The sequence below is a fragment of the Solanum verrucosum genome, unplaced genomic scaffold (genome assembly GCF_900185275.1).
Source record: "Solanum verrucosum unplaced genomic scaffold, falcon-dt-bn FXZP01000101.1, whole genome shotgun sequence".
In the NCBI taxonomy this organism is placed as follows: domain Eukaryota; kingdom Viridiplantae; phylum Streptophyta; class Magnoliopsida; order Solanales; family Solanaceae; genus Solanum; species Solanum verrucosum.
Genome location: NW_026020111.1, coordinates 1,064,600 through 1,085,075, shown reverse-complemented (window position 1 = coordinate 1,085,075; position 20,476 = coordinate 1,064,600). Strand labels below are relative to the sequence as shown.

Below are 20,476 nucleotides of genomic sequence, written 5' to 3'. Positions count from 1 at the left end.
GATTCCACCCAACCTTAGCTGCTGATGGTTTGATAACAAACTTTCCTTGAGAACAAGCAGCACAAGAGAATTTCTTCGACTGAAGAACATTTTGGTTCTTCAAAGTATGCTCATGTTAATTCTCAATTATTTTACGCATCATATTATAATCGGAATGGTCCAATAGATCATGTCAAATGATAAAATCATTAGAACCAGTAAATCTTTTGTTTACTATGACATGTAATTCAACTGTATCAATATTTGTATTGTATAATCCAGAAGAAAGTGCAGACAATTTTTAAAGCACAATTTTCTTCTCCGCATTTATTGTAGTAATATAAAAGTATTCAACATTTTCATCATTCGCAATCTCAACATGATAGCTATTTTGACGAATTATCTTGAAACTTACTACATACAATGCATTCTCAATTGTCAATTTTGTAGTAATAAGTCCGCTCTTTCAGAACCCTCAATCAATTTTGTATTACCAGATATTGTATTAACATATGCCTTTTCCATAATCAAATGAGAGAAATATTTCTTTTCTCTTAGTATTATATGCGTTGTGGTACTGTTCAGAAGGCACATATCGTCATCACTCATTTTGGATCCAACTTTTCATAAAATAAAAATACATAATAAAAAGTACGAAACAAACTAACAAAAGAAAATTTAAGTACTTCCAGTTCAATGATCAATCTTCCGTTGCAATCTCCAAAGAAGTTCTCAGCTTCTGAGTAATATAATCGAGCCCATCAAAAGCATCATCTTTTAGTGTTAAATTTGCCTCAACATTCTTATCATATTTATGAGAAGACCCTGCCTAAACATTATCTTTGAGAGTCAAATTTGACTTCACCTGGGCATTAGAAGAAGAGGCACCACTTTTATTTCCTTTTTTTTTAAAAGAAATTTTGATATAGCCTGACAAAATACTCAGGTGCCCGACATTCATTTTTTCAATGACCTTTAAGGCCACACCGATGACAGTGATCGCCCTTGCCTTTTGAAGGATTATTTTGAGAACTCATATTGTTCTCCTTTTTGTTATGACCACCTCGACTATTATTATATCGTCTTTTAATTTTTCCACGTCCACACATATTATGATGACCCCAATTATTTTATCTTATTTCAGACTGGTCGTGTGCTTCTACCCCATTTGCTTACGGTAATGGAGCAGTTCCAATGGAACAAACTTCATGATTTCTCATTAAAAAAGTTATTATGTTGCTCAACCACCAGAAGACATCAGAGGCGGATCTAGGATTTGGAGGTCCTGGGTGCCGCATTGTTCAAGTAAGATAAGCGGATCAGTTGCTTTAATTTTGGGTTACAATCGAGTTATTTATCTTTTTTCAATTTTTATAAACAAATCGATTAAACATGCATGTTAGTAATATTTTCTTTTAGATATTATGAGATTAGAGCTAACTATACAATTTAATTTTTATTTCTTTTTAGGAATTAGTGGCCTTATTCGCTGAAACTTTGAGGAAAAAAAAGAGATTTTTCACTCTAAAATTTGAGCTTGTATAAACTATCTAATAGTGTTAACTTAATATATTCATATTCCATTAACTTTATGTGTTGTTGCAAATATATAACAAAGAGAATGCAAATTTTAGTTTCAATCTAGTCATCCTACTTAGCAAGAATGTTGGTGAAGATCGAAAGAACCTTCAAATTAAAAGAACTCTAATAATAATATTCATCGTTTTTAAAACTTATATATTTTTTAAAACTACTGTTTAAATATATTCTTAATAATATTTATGTCACGTTCATAATTCAGTACTCATTAATTGATAAAGAAGAAACATGTGACACTCATATCAAGAGATTAATAATTAGTGAAGAGAAAGTAAAAGAACTTAAGAATCAATTATGGTGAATAGGACTCAATTTGAATTAATAAAGAATACTAGTAAATAAATAAGAATGAATGGAAAGTAAAAATAATAATAAAAAAACTTCACACATTAATAAAAATGACAAAAAAAAAAAGCTTCCAAAAATTATGTTGCAGACGAGGTTCGAACCTGCACTGCCCGTGGCAAATTGCCTGCTTTGCCAATTGGGACTGTTCACCATATTGTTCAGTGGGTGACAAAGAAAATATATATTCAATTTCTTATATATATATATATATATATATATATATATAAAGTTTTTTTCGAGATCAGTGGGTGCCGTGGCACCCCCACGAGCACCCATATATAGATCCGCCCCTGGAAGACATGAGATCAATTCAAAGTATTTCTAAAAACCGTTTCCACGGTATTGTTGTTGTACTATCATATTAGAGGCATGAAAAGTAGTAAGTGTCTTTTCCAACATTGTCTCATCTTTTATAGTTTCCCCACATAATTTCAATTGGGAAGTGATTCTAAATACAACAGAGTTATACTCAATTACGATTTTATAATCTTGAAACTGTAAGTGCATCCACTCATAACGATCCCTTGGCAATACCGTAGCCTTGAGGTGGACATACATCCCTTTCAAATCTATCTACAATTCAAGTGGATCTTTACTGTCAAGTAAACGACCTTTAGGCTTTCATCAAGATGATGACAAAGGAAAAATCATAGTCTTTGCTTTATCTTGAATTGATGTTTTATTTCCTTCGATTATATTATCACCATGACCCTTAACAGTAAGGTAAATTTCAACATCAAGTACCCATGACAAATAGTTCTTTTCAGAAATGTCAAGTGCCACAAATTCAAGCTTTGACAATTTCGACATGATGAAAATTATCATAAAATAATTGAGTTAATATCATGATGTTTGTTTCTTTATAATAAGTGGCAAATTAATATTTTAAATAATAAAACATCATATGAGTATAAAATATATTAAATGCATGAACATGGAATGTTACAAAAACATGTAAGCTCATGAAATATTGAAACAACAAATTCAAGTCATATTTAATACAATAATATTTATTATTAGTTTCAATAGATATTATCGCCAAAGTTTTGTAAAAAATTCAAGTCATATTTAATGCAATACTATTCTTCTTTATGATACACAAATATTTATCATAAATTTATGACAAGAAATTTTTTACGAGTATTCTAACTAGCATGTTATCATATTGCCTAGTATTTAATTTAGAGTTATAAGTTAGTAGCATATAAATAACATAAAAATATAAACCTGAAACGTATTGATTATTATGCCTAGTAAAGTATCATAATAATACCTAAAGTAAGTTATGTATGCAGTAATTAAATTGTAGATCAAAGATTTACGTAAATCCTATTAGAGATGTTATAATCATATAAATGTAGACCTGACTCGGAAAGAAAATTGATTATTAACTTTTAGGAAAAGAGATAATCTCAAATTAAGTAGATCTCAATTGGTTAGAGACTCATTTTGATAATGTGTTATAAAATGAGAGAGAAAAATACAATAATACTAAACAAGAAAGGAACACAAATGGCAATGGAAAGTATTAAGTATAGTAGAGAGTATTATTTGATCTCTCAAGTGTGTATTTCAAAAGGGTGAAGACTACCCTTTTATAGGACACACAAACCATCCTTTCACAACTTTTGACAAATACGTTAGTAAAATATTTAATTAATACAATAAATAAATACATTACGTTGGGGATATATTAAGAGAAACATCCACAATTAAATGGATTTGTAACAATTTACTTTTACTTGTTGAGTTTTAAAAGAGAAAAAAACATAAAGTCACCATTGAAATTGTTTCGAATTTTCAAAAAGACACCTTAACTTTGCAAGCGTCCTATTACCTCAAAAAAGTTTTGAATATCGTTGTAATTAAAAGGGTCATTTTGACCCATTTTCTCATCTGTGAAGACACGTGTGATTCTCACCCATTTTAATTAAATAAAAATAAGAATAATCGATCCGAATCTTAACAAAAATCCTTCCATTTGGACGTCACTCACTCTTCATCATCTATATCCTTCTCAATATCATTTTTCTTGCAGCTAACAGTAGTAGTTGTCCTATTTTAAGTCGTTCTTCATCAATATAATATGCATAATTTATACAATAATATTTCTATAGTGAATCAACTTGTTTCTTTTTTTGTTTTCCCATTTTTCTTCTCCCTTTTCTCTATTGTTGATGGCCTGCACCAGAATCTAGATAGTAAAAAAACTACTTCTATGTCAGCCTTGAGTATTTTCAAGTTGGTATACATCTTTCCACCTTAACTCTATAAACAAATTTAATTTTGAATCTATTGAACATTTTCTCAAACCCTTTTCGAGAATTGAAGTTCAGAATCCAAGATTTAAGAGATACATGACTTTGAATCATGCAGACTTATAAGCTATTAGGGAAGGGTTTAGACTATACTTGGAGAAAGAGGAATTGGGTTGTTGCTTTAATTAGGAGCTCTTGGTGATATTGGTTATGGCGTTTATAGGGCTTATTGTTCACCCTTTATGGTTAGAAAGAACAAAAGATTTTTGAAGCTAATAAGTGCTTTTGTTTCTTTAGCTTTAGATGATGTCTGATTCCTCTCGTGTAATTGAGATTATTTCGGAAGATTTGAAGGAAGTAATTGAAATTTGAAACAGATTCTAAGATCGTTAAATAAGATGGGACATTTAATAATTTAAGTAGTTAATAGAAAAATTAACTGAAATGCGACATTTTTAATTGGTTATGGAAGCTGATACAGTCACGCGCGTCATCTGCGTGTTCGCAAACAATGGGAAAAAATGACTCAACGATATTTAAAACTTTTGTGAGGGTAACAAGACACTTGCAAAGTTAAGGTGTCTTTTTGAAAATCCGAAATAACTTCAGTGGTACTTTATGTCTTTTCTCATTTTTTTTAAATTAAATAATATTATAATATAATTTTCATTTATTTATTACTTGGTGTGTTTTGGTCAATATTTAACAAATAAAAATGAATATAGAAAATATCAAACTAGTTAACATGGAAATCAACGTGAGCTAGTTTGATCTCACTTTCTTTGACAAATATGTTATCATTTTGCACGCTTCTCTAGTTTGATCTCGTAATAAATTATTTTATAAACTTTTTTGAGTAATTTTTTTTTAACAAACAAATTCTTGACCTATTATTGATTTATTTTTTCTTGATCTACTGATTTGATTTTTACGCACATTAAAATCACTATTATGAGCATGATCAAGATAAAACTAAAATGCAATAAAAAGTGATTGAAACTCCACATCGATATACGATACTTTTGATTTTTCATCACCAAAATAAAAAAAAATAAACGATACAATTGGCATTTGTGTTACTATATATTTCATTATGTGAAGATCTAACATATTCTGCACTTTGCTCTAGTAAGTTAGAGAATTTCAGGTTGTTCTATAATATGTAGTTAATGGATGTTAGATTAACAAAATAAGTGTAAATTAAAATTTCAAATTATGTTATTCAAGAAGAAACTCTTTAAAAATAATTTATCTTAAACTGCTATTAAGTTCAAGTATTTTCATATTCGAGTATATCAAGTATAATGAACATAATAAACGTAATTATGTCTTTGTAAGTTGAATTATGTTTCTTCTACACATCTTTTTAAAATCTGAAATAGAAAAAAATAATGAATAAGTATTTTTCATGAATTCGTTGATGAAACTTTTAAATTACTTCAACCTTGAATGTCGGTGATTCGCGTCAATGGTATTGAAGAAACAAGAACGATGAACTATTCCTATTTTCGATAAGTCAAGACAGATCTGGATGAACTTGGTAAAATACATTTGGAGTCTAATTACCTTATACTACTATATTTATATATAGTCGGCTATAAATATGGTATTTGATCAAACATATTTTAAGTGCTCTTGGGGTATGAGTCGACTTTGTTATGAAGCGTTTTACCTTTAATATGAACTTTTCATCGCAAACTCAAATTTAGTCGATGCCAAAAAACATGTTGAAATTTCACCCAAATTTAATTGTCCAAAAATATTTAAGAATCTATTGCCAAACGCAATCCCTTTTTGAAGTATACATGCCACGATTCCACTATTGTGAAAATTAACGTTCGAGTACAGCTCACAATATTTGAAAGTACTTCAAGTTATGAATAACATTAAGGGACAAATAGTAGCAACATTGGGGTGGTGGCGCAGTTGGCTAGCGCGTAGGTCTCATAGCTTAACGAGTAATCCTGAGGTCGAGAGTTCGAGCCTCTCTCACCCCATTACTTTTTTTTTGATACGTACATCCGGGTCGGGCTTACCACACCAACCGGAAACCCGACCCGAATAATTGATCTGGATCCTTTTTTGTTAGTATTATTATTTCCGCAGCCACCTCCAAAACCCTAAAACCCTTCCTTCCCTGTTAAATCTCTGAAAGAGCAGAGAGAGACAGCCTATCAGCAAAGCAAAAATGGTGAAGAAAAGCAAAAGTAAGTAACTGAATTGAAGTTTTGATTCAGTTTTCCTTTGAGTTTTGGTTAATAATATGCAGATGTTTTGCAGAGAGTAAGAGTAAGAGGGTGTCTTTGAAGCAGAAACATAAGATTATAAGGAAAGTGAAGGAGCACCATAAGAAGAAGGCCAAAGAGGCAAAAAAGCTTGGACTTAATAAGAAACCTAAGGTAGAGAAAGATCCAGGAATTCCTAATGACTGGCCTTTTAAGGAACAGGAACTCAAGGCTCTTGAGGCTCGTCGTGCTCGTGCTCTCGATGAGTTGGAGCAGAAGAAAGCTGCCCGTAAAGAGAGGGTAATCTCTTGTTCCCATGCTATCTATGCTTTGCCAGATTTATTTGAACTTTATACGTTACTAGTATGAGCACATGTAATTTTGCTTTCTGTAAAATCATGAAATCAAAGATAGTAATAACTTATCCGCACTGATGTTTACATCAAATTAATAGATAAGCTAGAAACACTTGATTAATTCAATCTGGAAACGTTAACAGTTGAAGAGAAATGTAGGTGTGCATGTGTAATTAGATATTAAGAAGCAAATCTACGGTATTTTGCAAAGTCGCAAAAGGAGAAGTAGGGGAATTCTAACATCAAAACACATATCAAAGTATAATGATATTACATTAATTATAACAGTATTCTATTAGAAAAAAAAGAAGTTCACTTGAAAAAGAAAAGGAAAGAGGCTATTAAATTTCTTCTGAACAGTTATTGAGTATGAACTTATTTTACCTGCTAACTGTGAAACAACTTATGCCAAACCAAGGAAACCTTGGTAGCAGAGATTTAAGAGTAATCTTGGTTGTCCCAAAGATGATCTTTAATTGGTTTATTACTCATGTCTCCCAAAGTTCACAAATTTTTTTGCCAAACCATCTATGGAAAGATGCTGTATCTGTTGCAGCCTTCTTAAACAAAATGAACAAAGGCCCAAGGGCTTTTATCCATCAGACATGAATGAAAGGGGATGACACCACTCTAATGATTGGAAAAATCCTAGAAAAGCCACTTCCATCCTTTGGCCCAAAAAGTACACTATTCTATAAAATCCCATAAAAAGTCTTCTAAGAGAATAGGTAAAATATCCATGTATAGCCTCTGGTCCTTCACTATTTTTCGTCATATCTGGTGATCTACTGTATCATACTCTATGTCCTGTTCCTCTAATTTCACAGTCACCAAGAACCTTATGCTTACTGTGCAAAAAAGAATCATGCATAAGATCAGTTATACCATATACTGTCTTCGAATTCAATTAAGACAATTCTATTGTTAGATTAAGTACCTGTGGTGGATCATATCCAACATACTCATTATACTTAATAGGGATATCCTTGTGCTCTGATGGAATCTACTTGCTACAAGGTACTTTAATGTCATCTGGTCTTGCTGGAATTATCGAGATCAAGAAACAGGATCTTAGCTTTCTTTTGTCATAAACCTAGAGAAGCCATAATGCCATAGAACCAATCCAAGAGAAGATCATAGGGGATTTGTATTTTCTCAATGCCATCTACGGAGGTTCCAATTCTTCAATCACTGACAGTCAAAATTCAATCTGAAAAATTTCTTAAATCATCCTAATATGTGCCTAACTGATTTCTTTGCAATTTCATATTCCTCGTTAGCTGTTAGATTTCACAATGGACCCATAAATTGGAAGAATTTGGAGCAGCATTAGCAATATCTTGCCTAGTTCCTTTTCTAAAATCCAATACGCTCTACGTGGAACCAATAATAGCTTTTCCCACTTCATTAGCTTTATCGTACTCCCTTTCTGAACACAATAAAGCAATATATGAATCATAAGAACTAAAGTCGAGCAGTTGGGTTATTTGAGTGTCGTTGGTTATTGTGGTAGTTTGATGCCTTCTATGTTGTCCTACTCTTGCACGATTTGGAGTCTATATCTGTTTTTTATCTGCAGAATAAGTGTATAGAATCGGCTCTTCTCTCTCTCTCCTATCACAAGGCTGCTCTAATAAAGTCCAAACAACACACCCTCTTCTGATAGGGAATAACATGGACCACTTCATTGAGAATATTAACTGCCTCTTGGATGCTTCCTCACTCACACAATAAAGAAAGAGAACTTATAATAGATTTTGTTTCAATCTTGTTTTCAACTCTGCCAAGAAAATCAATGACAGGTTTTGATTGAAACATCTCCCTCAAAATGTATCGAGATTCTTCCATCCTTCCTTTATCACATGAGCCTCTCACCAAGTACATGAAAACCAAAAAATCAGGTTGCGTACCTTTCATTTTGAACTCAGAAAAGAACCCAAGAGCACCTTCCTATGTCTCCGTTCTTACAATAGCTGTTAAGTACTCCACCGACAGTGAATTCATCTGGTGTTAGTCCTTTAGCTTGTTATCATAGTGAAGCTTCAATACTTCATGTAGTTGACCTAAGTTGCTACATCCATCAATGATGAAATGTATATGTGAGTATTCAATCTAAAGATTCTTTAGGGACATTTCCTCGAACAACTTCCTTGCATCTTCTAAAAGATCTTTTGATAAAGTGTCAATGGGTATTACCATGTGATTTCTGAAGGAATTATATAATAAACAGTAAATTCATAAACGACCATTCAAGAACTGCAATTAAGGTTATTTTTAATTTTTCCTTTACAAAAGGTCTCTTTCACTCGCATCCATTTTTCTGGAGATTTACGTGATAGCAAAATTGAAAACTTCATGGACCTATGATATGGAATTCATGCTTATTATCAAGCTGATCAAATTCCAAAATTTTTGGAGCAGTGTCCTAAAACTTTCAAGTAGCTTATTAATTGCGCTGCCACTTGGTTTAATGCGGTGCTTCTTCCTCTCCTTCTAATAAATATATAGATTTAGAGGTATTTAAAGGCTCTGTATTGGCTTGATTTTATGAATAAAGGGTGCGCTTTTGCTACCTTACAATGTTTGATTGCTGTCTACTTGTGCTGGAATTTTCAATGGAATTTATGGAAATGATATTGTGGTTCTCTGTTTCTCTGATATTCACTGTCATCTGTTGATTTTGATATGAAAATATCTTGGTTTTTATATTTTTCTACTTGATACAAAGAAATAGAAAGGAACTTGGACTTGTTTAGGAATTTCGATGAATTTGAGATAAATCATAAACATTTAATGATGGGAATTATCTGAATTCCTGGGTCTATGAAATAAAAAAGAATGTGTCTCACTTATTTTCAGGTAAGATTTACTACTTTTTTGTGTGCTCGGGGAGGGTTATATAGATAAAAATAAAACATTAACCGAGTGGAATCAATGACTTAAGCATTTCTATTAAGGGCCTTTACAAAGGTATAGGTGGCTACTGAGCCTGGGCCATCTCAGCCTTGAAGTTGGAAGACCAACTCATATGTCAATGGTGGAAAAAACTCGTGTTTGATATAGGTTTCTTGCTATTGGGTTTCCGGTTTCCTAAGTTTCCTCCTGGTGACATTTTCTGTCCACATATTTACCTCCCACTGATATTGTTTTCCAGGCTAAGAAGAGAAAGCTTGGACTACTTGAGGATGATGATGTGTCCAAACTGGAAGATCTGACTTCAACGAAAGAAAAAGTTGGAGGAGGAAGGGTAAATGATGGCTCAGCTTCTTTTGTTAAACAACGAGGTAAGTGGAGTTTTTTTTTCTTTATGTTCATTATTTGTAGTTGGCAAAGGAAGTGGGAGTGAAATTAGAGGGCTTACTCCTTTTTTCTTTCTTTGATCTTGATGCTTGATTTTATGATGTAGATAACTCTGAAAGGGCTTTCTACAAGGAGTTGGTCAAAGTAATTGATGCTTCGGATGTAATTCTGGAAGTGCTTGATGCTCGAGATCCTCTTGGTACCCGCTGTCTTGACATGGAAAAGATGGTGATGAGAGCAGGACCTGAGAAACATCTTGTGTTACTCCTCAATAAAATTGGTATTTTTTTTGTTCTATTATTGTTAGCATTATCCTGCATCTGCTTGTGTTTTCTTTTCTTTTACAGTACTTATCGAAGATAGCTACAGTGATATACCCCATGTCTTATACTATGTCATTCAGAAAGTAAAAGGCTGTTGGTTGAAGTTTTTAATCATAGAAGCACAAAGAAGTGGATATTGGTTATGATGTGTGAAATATATATATGTAAAATAATTTCCATATCTAAATATAATATGTATGTGTACGTGTCTCAGCTTTTCAGCCTTTTGATATAGGTCACTAACCTATATTCTGGTCTGTTTTTTTTTTTGTTCTGGAAATGTTGCATCAGATTCCTAGATTGTTGATGGTTCATACAATGTTCTGTAGAGAAACTTTGAAGGGTTACTTTTTCATTGTTACTTGGATTAGATCTTTTACTTCTCAACTATTTTCTCCAGATCTCATTCCTCGGGAAGCTGCAGAAAAGTGGCTAAAGTATCTAAGAGAGGAATTACCAACGGTTGCTTTCAAGTGTAGCACCCAAGAACAGAAGTCAAACCTGGGTTGGAAGCCTTCCTCAAAGGCTGGTAAGAGTAAGACTAGCAATCTTCTGCAGACCAGTGATTGTCTTGGAGCCGAGACACTGATAAAATTGCTGAAGAATTACTCACGAAGCCATGAGGTACTTCCAGGATCATCTTTATGGGGTTCTCTCTCTAGTTTGTGTTGCAGTTGAGTTTTGGAATATGCATTGGAACTTCAACTTGATACTTTTTGCACAAAGTGCTAGTAACCAATGGGTTTAATTGTTTTCTTTCTCATTCAGATAATTTGAATTTCAAATGAATGCTTTTGGGACTTCAAAATTCTAATGGATAAAGCCAGGTGGAATTTAAAATCTACAGTAGCTTGACATTATAATCCCCATTTCTCAAATCCTCTCTTACACTTTGGACATTTCAAGTCTCTTATCTCTGTCAGTTGTGGGTGTGTTGGGTGTCTCTGAATGTGTTATTAAGAGAACTTTGCTTTCTAAGAATCAAGATGAACTAGGAGACATTAAACTTCGTCATCAACATCGAGAAGTTGTTTGAGCTTCTCTGGCAAAGTTACTTGCACTTTACATGCTCTTTCAAACCTTGAACTTATCGTTTGATAAAAAAACTTGGAACTCATCATATGTGCAGCTTGTTTAGCTGCATTTAGGTGGGTGCACCTGGGAATGACTATCTTGTCACATGTAAATGCCCAATTATACTTGACCACTATCGACATGGGTGCGTTCTATGGTAAAATTCTTGTGCATTTAGATGCATAAGATGAAAGGTTTTGGAGGAATAAAATAAGAAGAAATTTAAAATACTTCATAGACCTTTCTTTGTCTAGTTTAGTCAATCATGTTATTTCATTTTGCAGTATGCTTGAGTTATTCTTTGTTACCCACTAATGATAATTTCTTGCAGATCAAGAAATCAATCACTGTAGGAGTCATTGGTCTACCAAATGTTGGTAAAAGTAGCCTGATTAATAGCTTGAAAAGATCTCACGTAGTCAATGTAGGTGCTACTCCAGGATTAACGAGATCCCTGCAAGAAGTCCAGTTAGATAAGAATGTTAAATTGCTGGACTGCCCTGGGGTTGTGATGCTTAGGTCTGCATCTGAAGATGATGCATCTATTGCTCTTCGAAATTGCAAGAGGATAGAGAAGTTGGACGACCCAATTGGTCCTGGTAATTGGATTTTGTTTCCCATTTTTGCTTCTGATTCTACTCTTTCAATAGTATTGATGTATCTAATTGCTAGTTCTGTGGGTTTACAGTGAAGGAGATTCTCAAACTTTGTCCAGAAAGAATGATGGTTACCATATACAAGGTTCCAACCTTTGATTCCGTGGATGACTTTCTTCAGAAAGTTGCTATGGTTAGGGGTAAGCTCAAAAAGGGAGGAATTGTTGATGTTGATGCTGCTGCAAGGATCGTTCTGCACGACTGGAATGAGGGTATGTGTGAATACCATCTAGTTCCCTTCTAAAGAATTAAACTTCAAAAATATGAGGGAGTTTCACGCTCATAGCTGAAGTCACCATATTATTAAAATCTGATGTCCCATGGACACATTCCAGGGAAAATTCCATACTACACCTTGCCCCCAACCAGGAACAAGGGGGAGCATTCAGAGGTCAAGATAGTTTCAGAACTTGGGAAAGAATTCAATATCGATGAAGTTTATGGAAGTGAGTCCTCTATGATTGGAAGTCTGAAATCTGTCAACGATTTTAACCCAGTTGAAGTTCCATCAAATCGGCCTGTTAGCTTTGATGATAACATGCTCGAGGTAAGTGATTTCCCTGTTATACTTCTAGGAACACTACTTGTATTTAATTACTGTTGTATTCTGTAATTGCTGTACCTTTGACCATTTCTGAACTTCATATGTTATCAGTTTTAGATGATAGCATCTAGTTTTGTATTTAAAGGCTGCTTTGGCTATTAAGTCATCTTTGAATGCTCTTTGAACCCAATTATCATACGTGGCCATTTTTTTTGCGTTCTCCATTTATGAGCATGATTCTCACAACTATAGTCTTTTTCAAAAGAGTCTTGAATTATGTTTCCTATTTACATTTCAGGACTATTTGCAGCAGCCATTGGCTGAAAATGATAATGCCACAGAAAACCTTGTTAGTGAGAATGGAGATGAGCCAATGGATTCCGGAGAAGGAGATGGAGCCCAGATGAGGGGAAAAAGTGCTAGTAGTAGACAGAATGAGAAGTTATACGGTGAGGAAGGCATGTTGAACACTAAACAGAAGAAAGCTGAGAAGAAAAGGAGGAAGAAAGACAAGCCCTCAACTGCCAGTGATATGGATGGCGATTATGACTTTAAGGTAGATTATATCAAGAAAGATTCTGCTATGGATGATGCCGATGAAGTTGTAGCAACTGATGAAAGTAAGAACAACAGATTTGAGCTGCCATCTGGGGTTGAGTTGGATAATGAATGACGATAAACTCCCAGCTAGGAACTATGCTTGAAATTAGTTTTTGTGGTTGCTGAATTTTTGTTTGCCTTGTAAAATATATTTGATACCAGAAATCTTTTCTGTTGTACTAAATTGAGGCCATTATATATCACGATAAACATTTTTGTCCATTGCATCTCGTCTCTTTCCCCAGTTTAGTTTGTCTCATAATCTACAGACGAAATATGAAAAACGAGTCCACAGACATGTTATTTGCACGACTAATTTGTAAGTCACAAATTTAGTCTTTCTGTTCTGTAAATTAGAGAATTTCTTGATGTGGTGATAGCTTTATCATCTATATACAATTTTTTGCACCATCAACACGACTTACAACATTGTACTAGAATTTATTAAGTTTTATCAACTATGTATGTAAAGTGAAAAGGTACAATATTTATGGTGAAATGATATTCACAGAGAAAGTTCTGTTCCTCTTCCACAAGTATCATACTGTTCCATTGAACAAATCTAAACTAGGTATAACAAGGTTTCATCACAAGGATGAATGTAATACAACTACAGTATCAGTCTCCATTTGATATCCCTAACTCAGAGTCCTTGGTAGGCTGGGAATTTATGTTTGTTCGTGGACTAGCTATGTTCCCAGAAGCTGAGGCTGCAGTTGCTGTCGATGTATCTGCTTCAAACGAGTTGGAAATAAGTCCTTGTGTTTCCATCGTTTCACGTGCTGCCTTCTCTTTGGCTTGTTTGGCTCTTTCAAGAACCTCCTCCTGTTTTTGCACAAACCATTGAGGTTACACATTTCTCGCGAAGTAGTCTATAATCTTTATTACTAAGGATTTTAAACAACTCTGGACATCCAGGAATCATAAACAAGAATTATCGTTACGATGCTTAGCCTGTGAATAACATAGTAAAGATACACAGGCTGATTGTGTGTATACCAAGAGGAAACATTATGCAAAATTTTAGCTTTTTCTAATTTTACAGGTTTTCTTGTAGTTGTTGGTAAATGCCAATCCGAAACTATTAAATATCATTGAATGAGGGCCTCCCAAAGGAAAATAAAACAAATTGCTCAGACCATTCATATTAATTAATGTAACTTATAGCATTTAGTTTTGCAACTTCAACTACTTAATACCTGAAAGTCCTGAACTTGCTTTTGTTGCTCTGCTTGCAATCTGCCAACTGTACTTAGGAACTCCCCTACTGTAGACTCTATGCGCTCAGTAACTGCTTCCGCCAGAGCTTTACCTAAAAAGAACGCATCAAGGATATTCTTACTCTCATTTTCACCTGCAAGAGAGATGATTTTAGTTATTGGAAGATATGCAGGAATCTAGCAAGACTGAAGAAACAACAAATTAGTGACTAATCTCATATTATAAAGGAAACTCGATGACACCCTCCGTGCACCCAACCAAACCAAAGCAAGAGGAAAAAGAAAGTCTAGAGAAGCCAAAAAGAAATGGGAAGAACTAATGGAAGGTGTATTCTCGGTTTCAAGTTACAAAGCAAGTCTCTTTGAACCGCTACTACAAATCATAAAAAATTGCAGGCTCTTCAAATGGAGCAGAGAGAGAATTTATTCCAAATGAAGGGAGATGTCCCAAGTCAGAAGGACTGTACAATAGACAAGAACTCCCAAGGCAGAAGATGACTTTGCAGTCAGTAGAAGTTTGCATTCTGGACACAAAAATGATAGAACTACTCTATTAATTCTAATTGATCAGTATGTAGAACTTGTATATCAAGGAAGACACAGCCCTCAAGATGCTTCTCTTTTTCTGTTGAGCATCTTGATGATTCGTTGTACTTGGTTATTTCGTGTGGTCACAATTAGATCTCCTAGCTGTAGAGTCACAGTCATAGCTTCTAAGTTTTAATTATCCATATCACTCTGGCCAATCACATAACTACCAAACTGGAACTACTTTAACACAAGGTAAGGCATATTTAATAATACAAACCAAAGGCTTCGACTATTATCCAACATCCGTAGCTTAAGTATACCGTATGACTAGGCAGGATATACTGTACCTCCTTCATATCACCTTTGCTAAACAATATTTTTTAGCATACAAGCAGCACACCACCATACCATAATGGTACCAAGGACAACAAATAGAGACAAATATGAGAAGTGGGTGATATTCCCTACTGAATAACAAAAAATTAAAATGAAATAGCAGTGGAGAAATGGCAAACCAATCCAAGTTAGCCAATACAGCTTTTAAACAAACAGAACTGAAACAAGAATTCTTTGCTCCTCCCTTTGTACCAAGAAGCAAGTCCAAAACACAAGTGTAATGGATTAGTCTATTATAAATTACTCCTCTGACTTATATTACGTGACACCCTTTCCTGTTTAATCTATCTAAAAAGAATGACATCTTTTTCTTTTTTGAATTTGTTTAAATTAACATTCCCAGTTTAAACTTAATGACACGACTTGTGGACCCACTTGATAAAGTTCATTCTTTTACAATGAGAGAGAAAAAGAAAGACATGTGAAATCCTCACCGAGCACTCATGTAATAGGATAATTAGGGTACTTAGGGTATGGCTTACATGTCAAACATCTTCTTCAATTTATTAAACTCCGTATCCGGTCAAACACCTACATATAACACAGGGGAGGGAATATTAGTTATGGAGATATCTCAGACATCTTGAATAAGGTGGTGGGACACGTTTAATAGTTAGAGTTCTATCTCTAGGAAGGAAGTCACTATTGGGAAGCTCACTCTAGGTCGGGCTCAAAGCAGAAGGTCGAACCTATCATCTCGCAAGAATCATAAAGTTAAAACTAATCAATATGGACATGTGAAGATTTTTTTTCCCCTTAATTCTCCGGGATCAATAGTAATTCTAGTTTTAGACAAGTTTCCTTTGAAGTAGATATGACTACCAAGTATATCTGGTATCTTACTCCTTGCGACTCAAGGCCCCAACCGACCAGTTAGACAATTTGCATAAGGGAGAAACCATAACTTATCATCATGGATACTAAAAGCAAGCGACTGGATTCAAGATCTTCAGTCAGTACGTTTTCAGTCACTGATGCCACATCAACAACAAGTTTTAAGTCAGTAAATGTGCAATACCACAACACAGCAGCAGACCTACATTATGACTACAGAGTGCACGTTCACCCATAATTGGTGGCTCAAGAACAGAAATGTGGGTAGGAAACTATAAGAAAGGTCATACTGGAAAAGGAGGTCCATCCTCAAAATGCACTCATGGGTGCCCCTGGCAAGAAGCTGCTCCTTTGTTCTTTAATTGCACATCAATCACAAGTTAAATTCATGTCTTGCACATAGAAGCTCTTTCTTTCTTTTCCTTTTGTCACTTCGATTTGGCACTCGAACTCTAATACGAAAGACTGCTCATGGCAAGTGTGAAAGTGAGAATTAATACACAAGTGATTCCCAGTAGAGGAAGTAGAGGAAGTTTCAAGTACCTTGGGTCAATAATCCAAGAAAACGTGGAGATTGATGATGATGTTGGCCATCGTATTAGAGCGGGGTGGATGAAATGAAGGCTCACATCCGGTGTGTTGTGTGATAAGAATGTCCCAACAAGACTTAGAAGGTAAGTTTTATAAAGTGTTTATGAGACAAACTATGTTATAAAGGGCAGATTGTTGGCCAATCAAAAACTCGCAAATTCGGAAGGTGAAAGTAGTGGAAATGAGAATGTCGAGATGGATGTGTGAGCATACTAGGAGAGATAAGATTAAAAATAAAGATATTCAAGACAAGGTGGAGGTGACTTTTGTGGTGGACAGGATAAGGGAGGTAAAAATTGAGATGGTTCCGGCATATGAAGAGGAGATGCACCAATGAGAAGGTGTGAAAGGTTGGCTATGGTGGGTATGAGAAGATGTTGAGGTAGGCCAAAGAAATACTGCGTCGGGGTGCTTAGACATGACATGGCTCACTTGACCCAAGATAGGAGGATACGAAGGTAGAGTATTATGGTAGAAAGTGAGTAGATAGTCGAACATTGTCTAGTTTTCCTTATTAATATTCTTATTATTCCTCTCCTACATTCTAATCATTATGCGTCAATTACCTTATAATTGTTCATTTTGTTGTTTCTATTATTCTCTTCTCATTTACTTTTAACATGACTTCTTCATTATTCTATTTTCATTCCATACTTGATTTTGATATGCCTTACTTAAGTTGAAGGTTTATCGAAAACAACCTCACTACCTTCACAAAGTTAGGAATAAATCGACATACACACCACTCCACAGACTCCACTTGTTAAATTACACCGGATATGTTATCGCTGTTATTGTACTTAATTAAACATGATTATTTGTGTTTAGTATACTACATATTAACTTATCTCTTTTGTACACACTTTTTTCCAAGACTAAACCCTTTCCATCCTTTCATCAACTTCAAACCCTTCCACTACCAGAACAATTACTGGGTGACAGTAATATACACCACTACTTCCTTAAAAGGCTAAACATAAATACATGTTTAAAAGATTGTTGAAAAAAATAGGACATACCAGGAGGAGGAGGAGGGTTAGAACTGAAATTACAAGTGAAAGTGAGTGGTGCAACATTTCCACTTCTGTTTGTGGTTGGAAAAGAGGAATTCCATGGGGGAATGATGCAATTACTTTGGAGACGATGAGTAGGAGAAGGAGCAGGAGAATACAGTGAGGAAATTGTGAATACCCCACTCATAATCTCACTTGAATTTCAGATCTGATTGATTCACTGATTTTCGATGGGATTTTTTTTTCTTACCTGTGGTGGGCTGCTCTACTCGTATTCTTCAAATTTGTTTTTAACTTTATAGTACTAATATTTCTATTCATTCTTTCCACTCTTTTCTTTTGGTAAGAGGAGTAGGTGGAGATAAATTAAAGAAAAGGGAAAAAATATCTTTAAATTACGTGAAATTGAATAAAAATATTTGAGTCATTAATATTTAAGTTCAAAAATGTTTATCTTGTTACTTTTAGGTCAAAAGTGTCATTTTTTGAATGAATATTTTTTTTTTAATTTTTAGAATACATTATTTTCTTAATAAAATATTATTTCTAAAGAATCTTTTTCCTTTTAAAGCTCTTTTTATCAATTAAAATAGAATTACATTATATACTTTAAAAGCTGATTATATATATATATGGTAACAATATTAAAATTCTTATTTAGATAATAATTTTAAGAAAATTCTAATAAGATAGAAAATATTTTGTATTTCTTAACATTTTTCAAATTGAAGTAGGATAAACATTTGCTAATATATTTTAAAATTTTAAAATTAATATGAAAAAGAGTTAACAATAACTCCTTGATATTTTAAAGATATTTTATAATTTAAAAAATGTAATAAATCTTTGTGTTTTATGACATTATAATTGCTATATCTTAATTTTAATATTAGCATATGCTTATGCTTCTTCAATTAAAAGAATATTAAGAAATAAAACTATTATCTATTTCATTAGGAAAAATAATTTTATCATTAAATAACAATTAATATGTTCTTTTATATAGAAAAAATAATGATGTGTTATAATATTTTTATCAAGAAAAAGTTATGTTTTTAAGAAATAATAATAATTGTGTTTAATGATGGAGGTGATAGTGTCTAATTAATCTTGTCACATTCTATTTTTTCAAATAGGACGTAACTTCGTCGGGCTGAACAAAAATAATTAATTTAAAATTTTGGAGTATTACAGTTATCTCCTAATTTTAGAAAAATTTAAAAACCCTATTAAAAATTCAAGAAATTGTATTACGAAATCAATTAGATTCTATATAAGAGTCTAAGGTATTCCAAAGAAAAGTTATTAACACCCTTCAGAAACCATAACTATGGATCTCGATTGAACTCATTTTTTTCGATTGAGGAGATAATTCTTTTGTTTTTTCACGAATATAATAACCATAAAATATATACAGAGAATAAAGTAAAGTATTAATGAAAGACAACCTAATATTTGCATATCGTCAATAACATAGATCAACAATAAGAAGAAATTAGAAAATTATTCAAAATGCCTTTTGAGTGTGTTCCTCGAAAAGTAGCTTTGAGTACCTAGAAAACACTTAGTAAAAGTGTTTGTAATGAATAAATATTGATCAAACTAAAGTAAGGAAATGATAATAAAAAAATAAAATTCAATTTATGTATGTGTCATGAGAGACCTTGAAAATCAATTAAATTTCTTCATCGGCCAAGTATCGTAGTATCTTGCTCAAATTAGTTAATATCCAAGAATTATAATATTAAAAATGTGGAAAATAGATAAGCACAAAACCAAACACGAATGTTACAAAAAAAATAATAACAATTTCATAGTAAGATAACAAAGAACGGAGCAACAATAACAAAACTAGAGCAACAACCATAATGAAAATAACAATTTTTTTTTTTAAATTTAAAGCAACAATAATAAGAATGATAAAACTATAGTGACATCTAAAGCAAAAAGAATCATTGACTTGAATTTGCAATTGATAAAAAAAGCCGTTCTCAAGATAGCCGCAGTTGATGTTGAAATTTCATCCAAAAAATCTAGTTTGCTCACAGAAGAAAAGAGCAATGAAGAGCTCTCATATGAAGAAAGTAAAGATATTTTCAAATAGATATCAACAAAGCATATCACAACCTAAATGAAGCAAAAGAGATACGTTTCAAGAAATACAAGTGGGACAAGCTAATATTTATCTTTTGTATTTAAAGTATTTTTTATACACAATGTTTTTATTATTTCGTTTCTAGAATGTATAGCTGGTAGAATTCTGTTACGAAAGGGTTCATTTTTTCATGTATAAATAGGTGTACAGAGTAATGAAAAAATACACAGAAAATTTCTCCATCTTTTATCTTCAATTTCTTCATAGTACCAGAGCAAGGTTTGATAAAACTGCTCATTGTTTAATCTGTTCATTCTTTCTTCTTTCCTTATGGCTATAAAAGAAGAAACCCCTGCAGTTAAAGGTGCTGGATCTCCTTCCATGGATCCCAGTTACCTTTATTTTCTGCATTCCTCAGATCATCCTGGGATGAACTTGGTCAATACCATTTTCGATGGCATAGGGTATGAAGGCTGGCGTAGGTCAGTCCTCATTGCTCTTTCAACCAAAAATAAAATAGCCTTCATCAATGGG

General features: G+C 33.3%; 2 protein-coding genes and 1 non-coding gene across 3 annotated transcripts; 2 read left to right on the top strand and 1 right to left on the bottom strand.

Moving 5' to 3' along the window:
* Nucleotides 1-6,095: 6,095 nt before the first annotated feature.
* TRNAM-CAU (transfer RNA methionine (anticodon CAU)) lies at nt 6,096-6,181 on the top strand. The gene is given in 2 exon segments: nt 6,096-6,133; nt 6,146-6,181. It is a non-coding gene; the product is annotated as a tRNA-Met (tRNA).
* A 121-nt stretch (nt 6,182-6,302) lies between these two features.
* LOC125825419 (guanine nucleotide-binding protein-like NSN1) lies at nt 6,303-13,601 on the top strand. The gene is made up of 9 exons (XM_049504761.1): nt 6,303-6,391; nt 6,465-6,709; nt 9,920-10,049; nt 10,172-10,345; nt 10,789-11,012; nt 11,794-12,061; nt 12,151-12,330; nt 12,454-12,665; nt 12,961-13,601. Exons 1-9 carry the CDS (start codon nt 6,373-6,375, stop codon nt 13,333-13,335), a joined length of 1,827 nt encoding a protein of 608 aa, XP_049360718.1. The 5' UTR covers nt 6,303-6,372; the 3' UTR covers nt 13,336-13,601.
* Nucleotides 13,602-13,685: 84 nt separating this feature from the next.
* On the bottom strand, nt 13,686-18,082 carry LOC125825418 (uncharacterized protein At4g13200, chloroplastic). Its single transcript, XM_049504760.1, has 3 exons — nt 17,854-18,082; nt 14,462-14,616; nt 13,686-14,087 (listed from the first exon to the last, which is right to left on the bottom strand). Exons 1-3 carry the CDS (start codon nt 18,032-18,034, stop codon nt 13,881-13,883), a joined length of 543 nt encoding a protein of 180 aa, XP_049360717.1. The 5' UTR covers nt 18,035-18,082; the 3' UTR covers nt 13,686-13,880.
* Between the last annotated feature and the right edge of the window lie 2,394 nt (nt 18,083-20,476).

Excerpts from the sequence above, each read along its gene's own strand:
- LOC125825418 (XM_049504760.1), bottom strand. The coding sequence starts at position 18,034 with ATGAGTGGGGTATTCACAATTTCCTCACTGTATTCTCCTGCTCCTTCT. Across the intron at positions 14,617-17,853 it reads TAACCCTCCTCCTCCTCCTG|GTGAAAATGAGAGTAAGAAT; the intron begins GTATGTCCTATT and ends TCTCTCTTGCAG. Across the intron at positions 14,088-14,461 it reads AGCAAGTTCAGGACTTTCAG|GAGGAGGTTCTTGAAAGAGC; the intron begins GTATTAAGTAGT and ends GTGCAAAAACAG.
- LOC125825419 (XM_049504761.1), top strand. Across the intron at positions 6,710-9,919 it reads AAGCTGCCCGTAAAGAGAGG|GCTAAGAAGAGAAAGCTTGG; the intron begins GTAATCTCTTGT and ends ATTGTTTTCCAG. Across the intron at positions 12,666-12,960 it reads TTGATGATAACATGCTCGAG|GACTATTTGCAGCAGCCATT; the intron begins GTAAGTGATTTC and ends TTTACATTTCAG.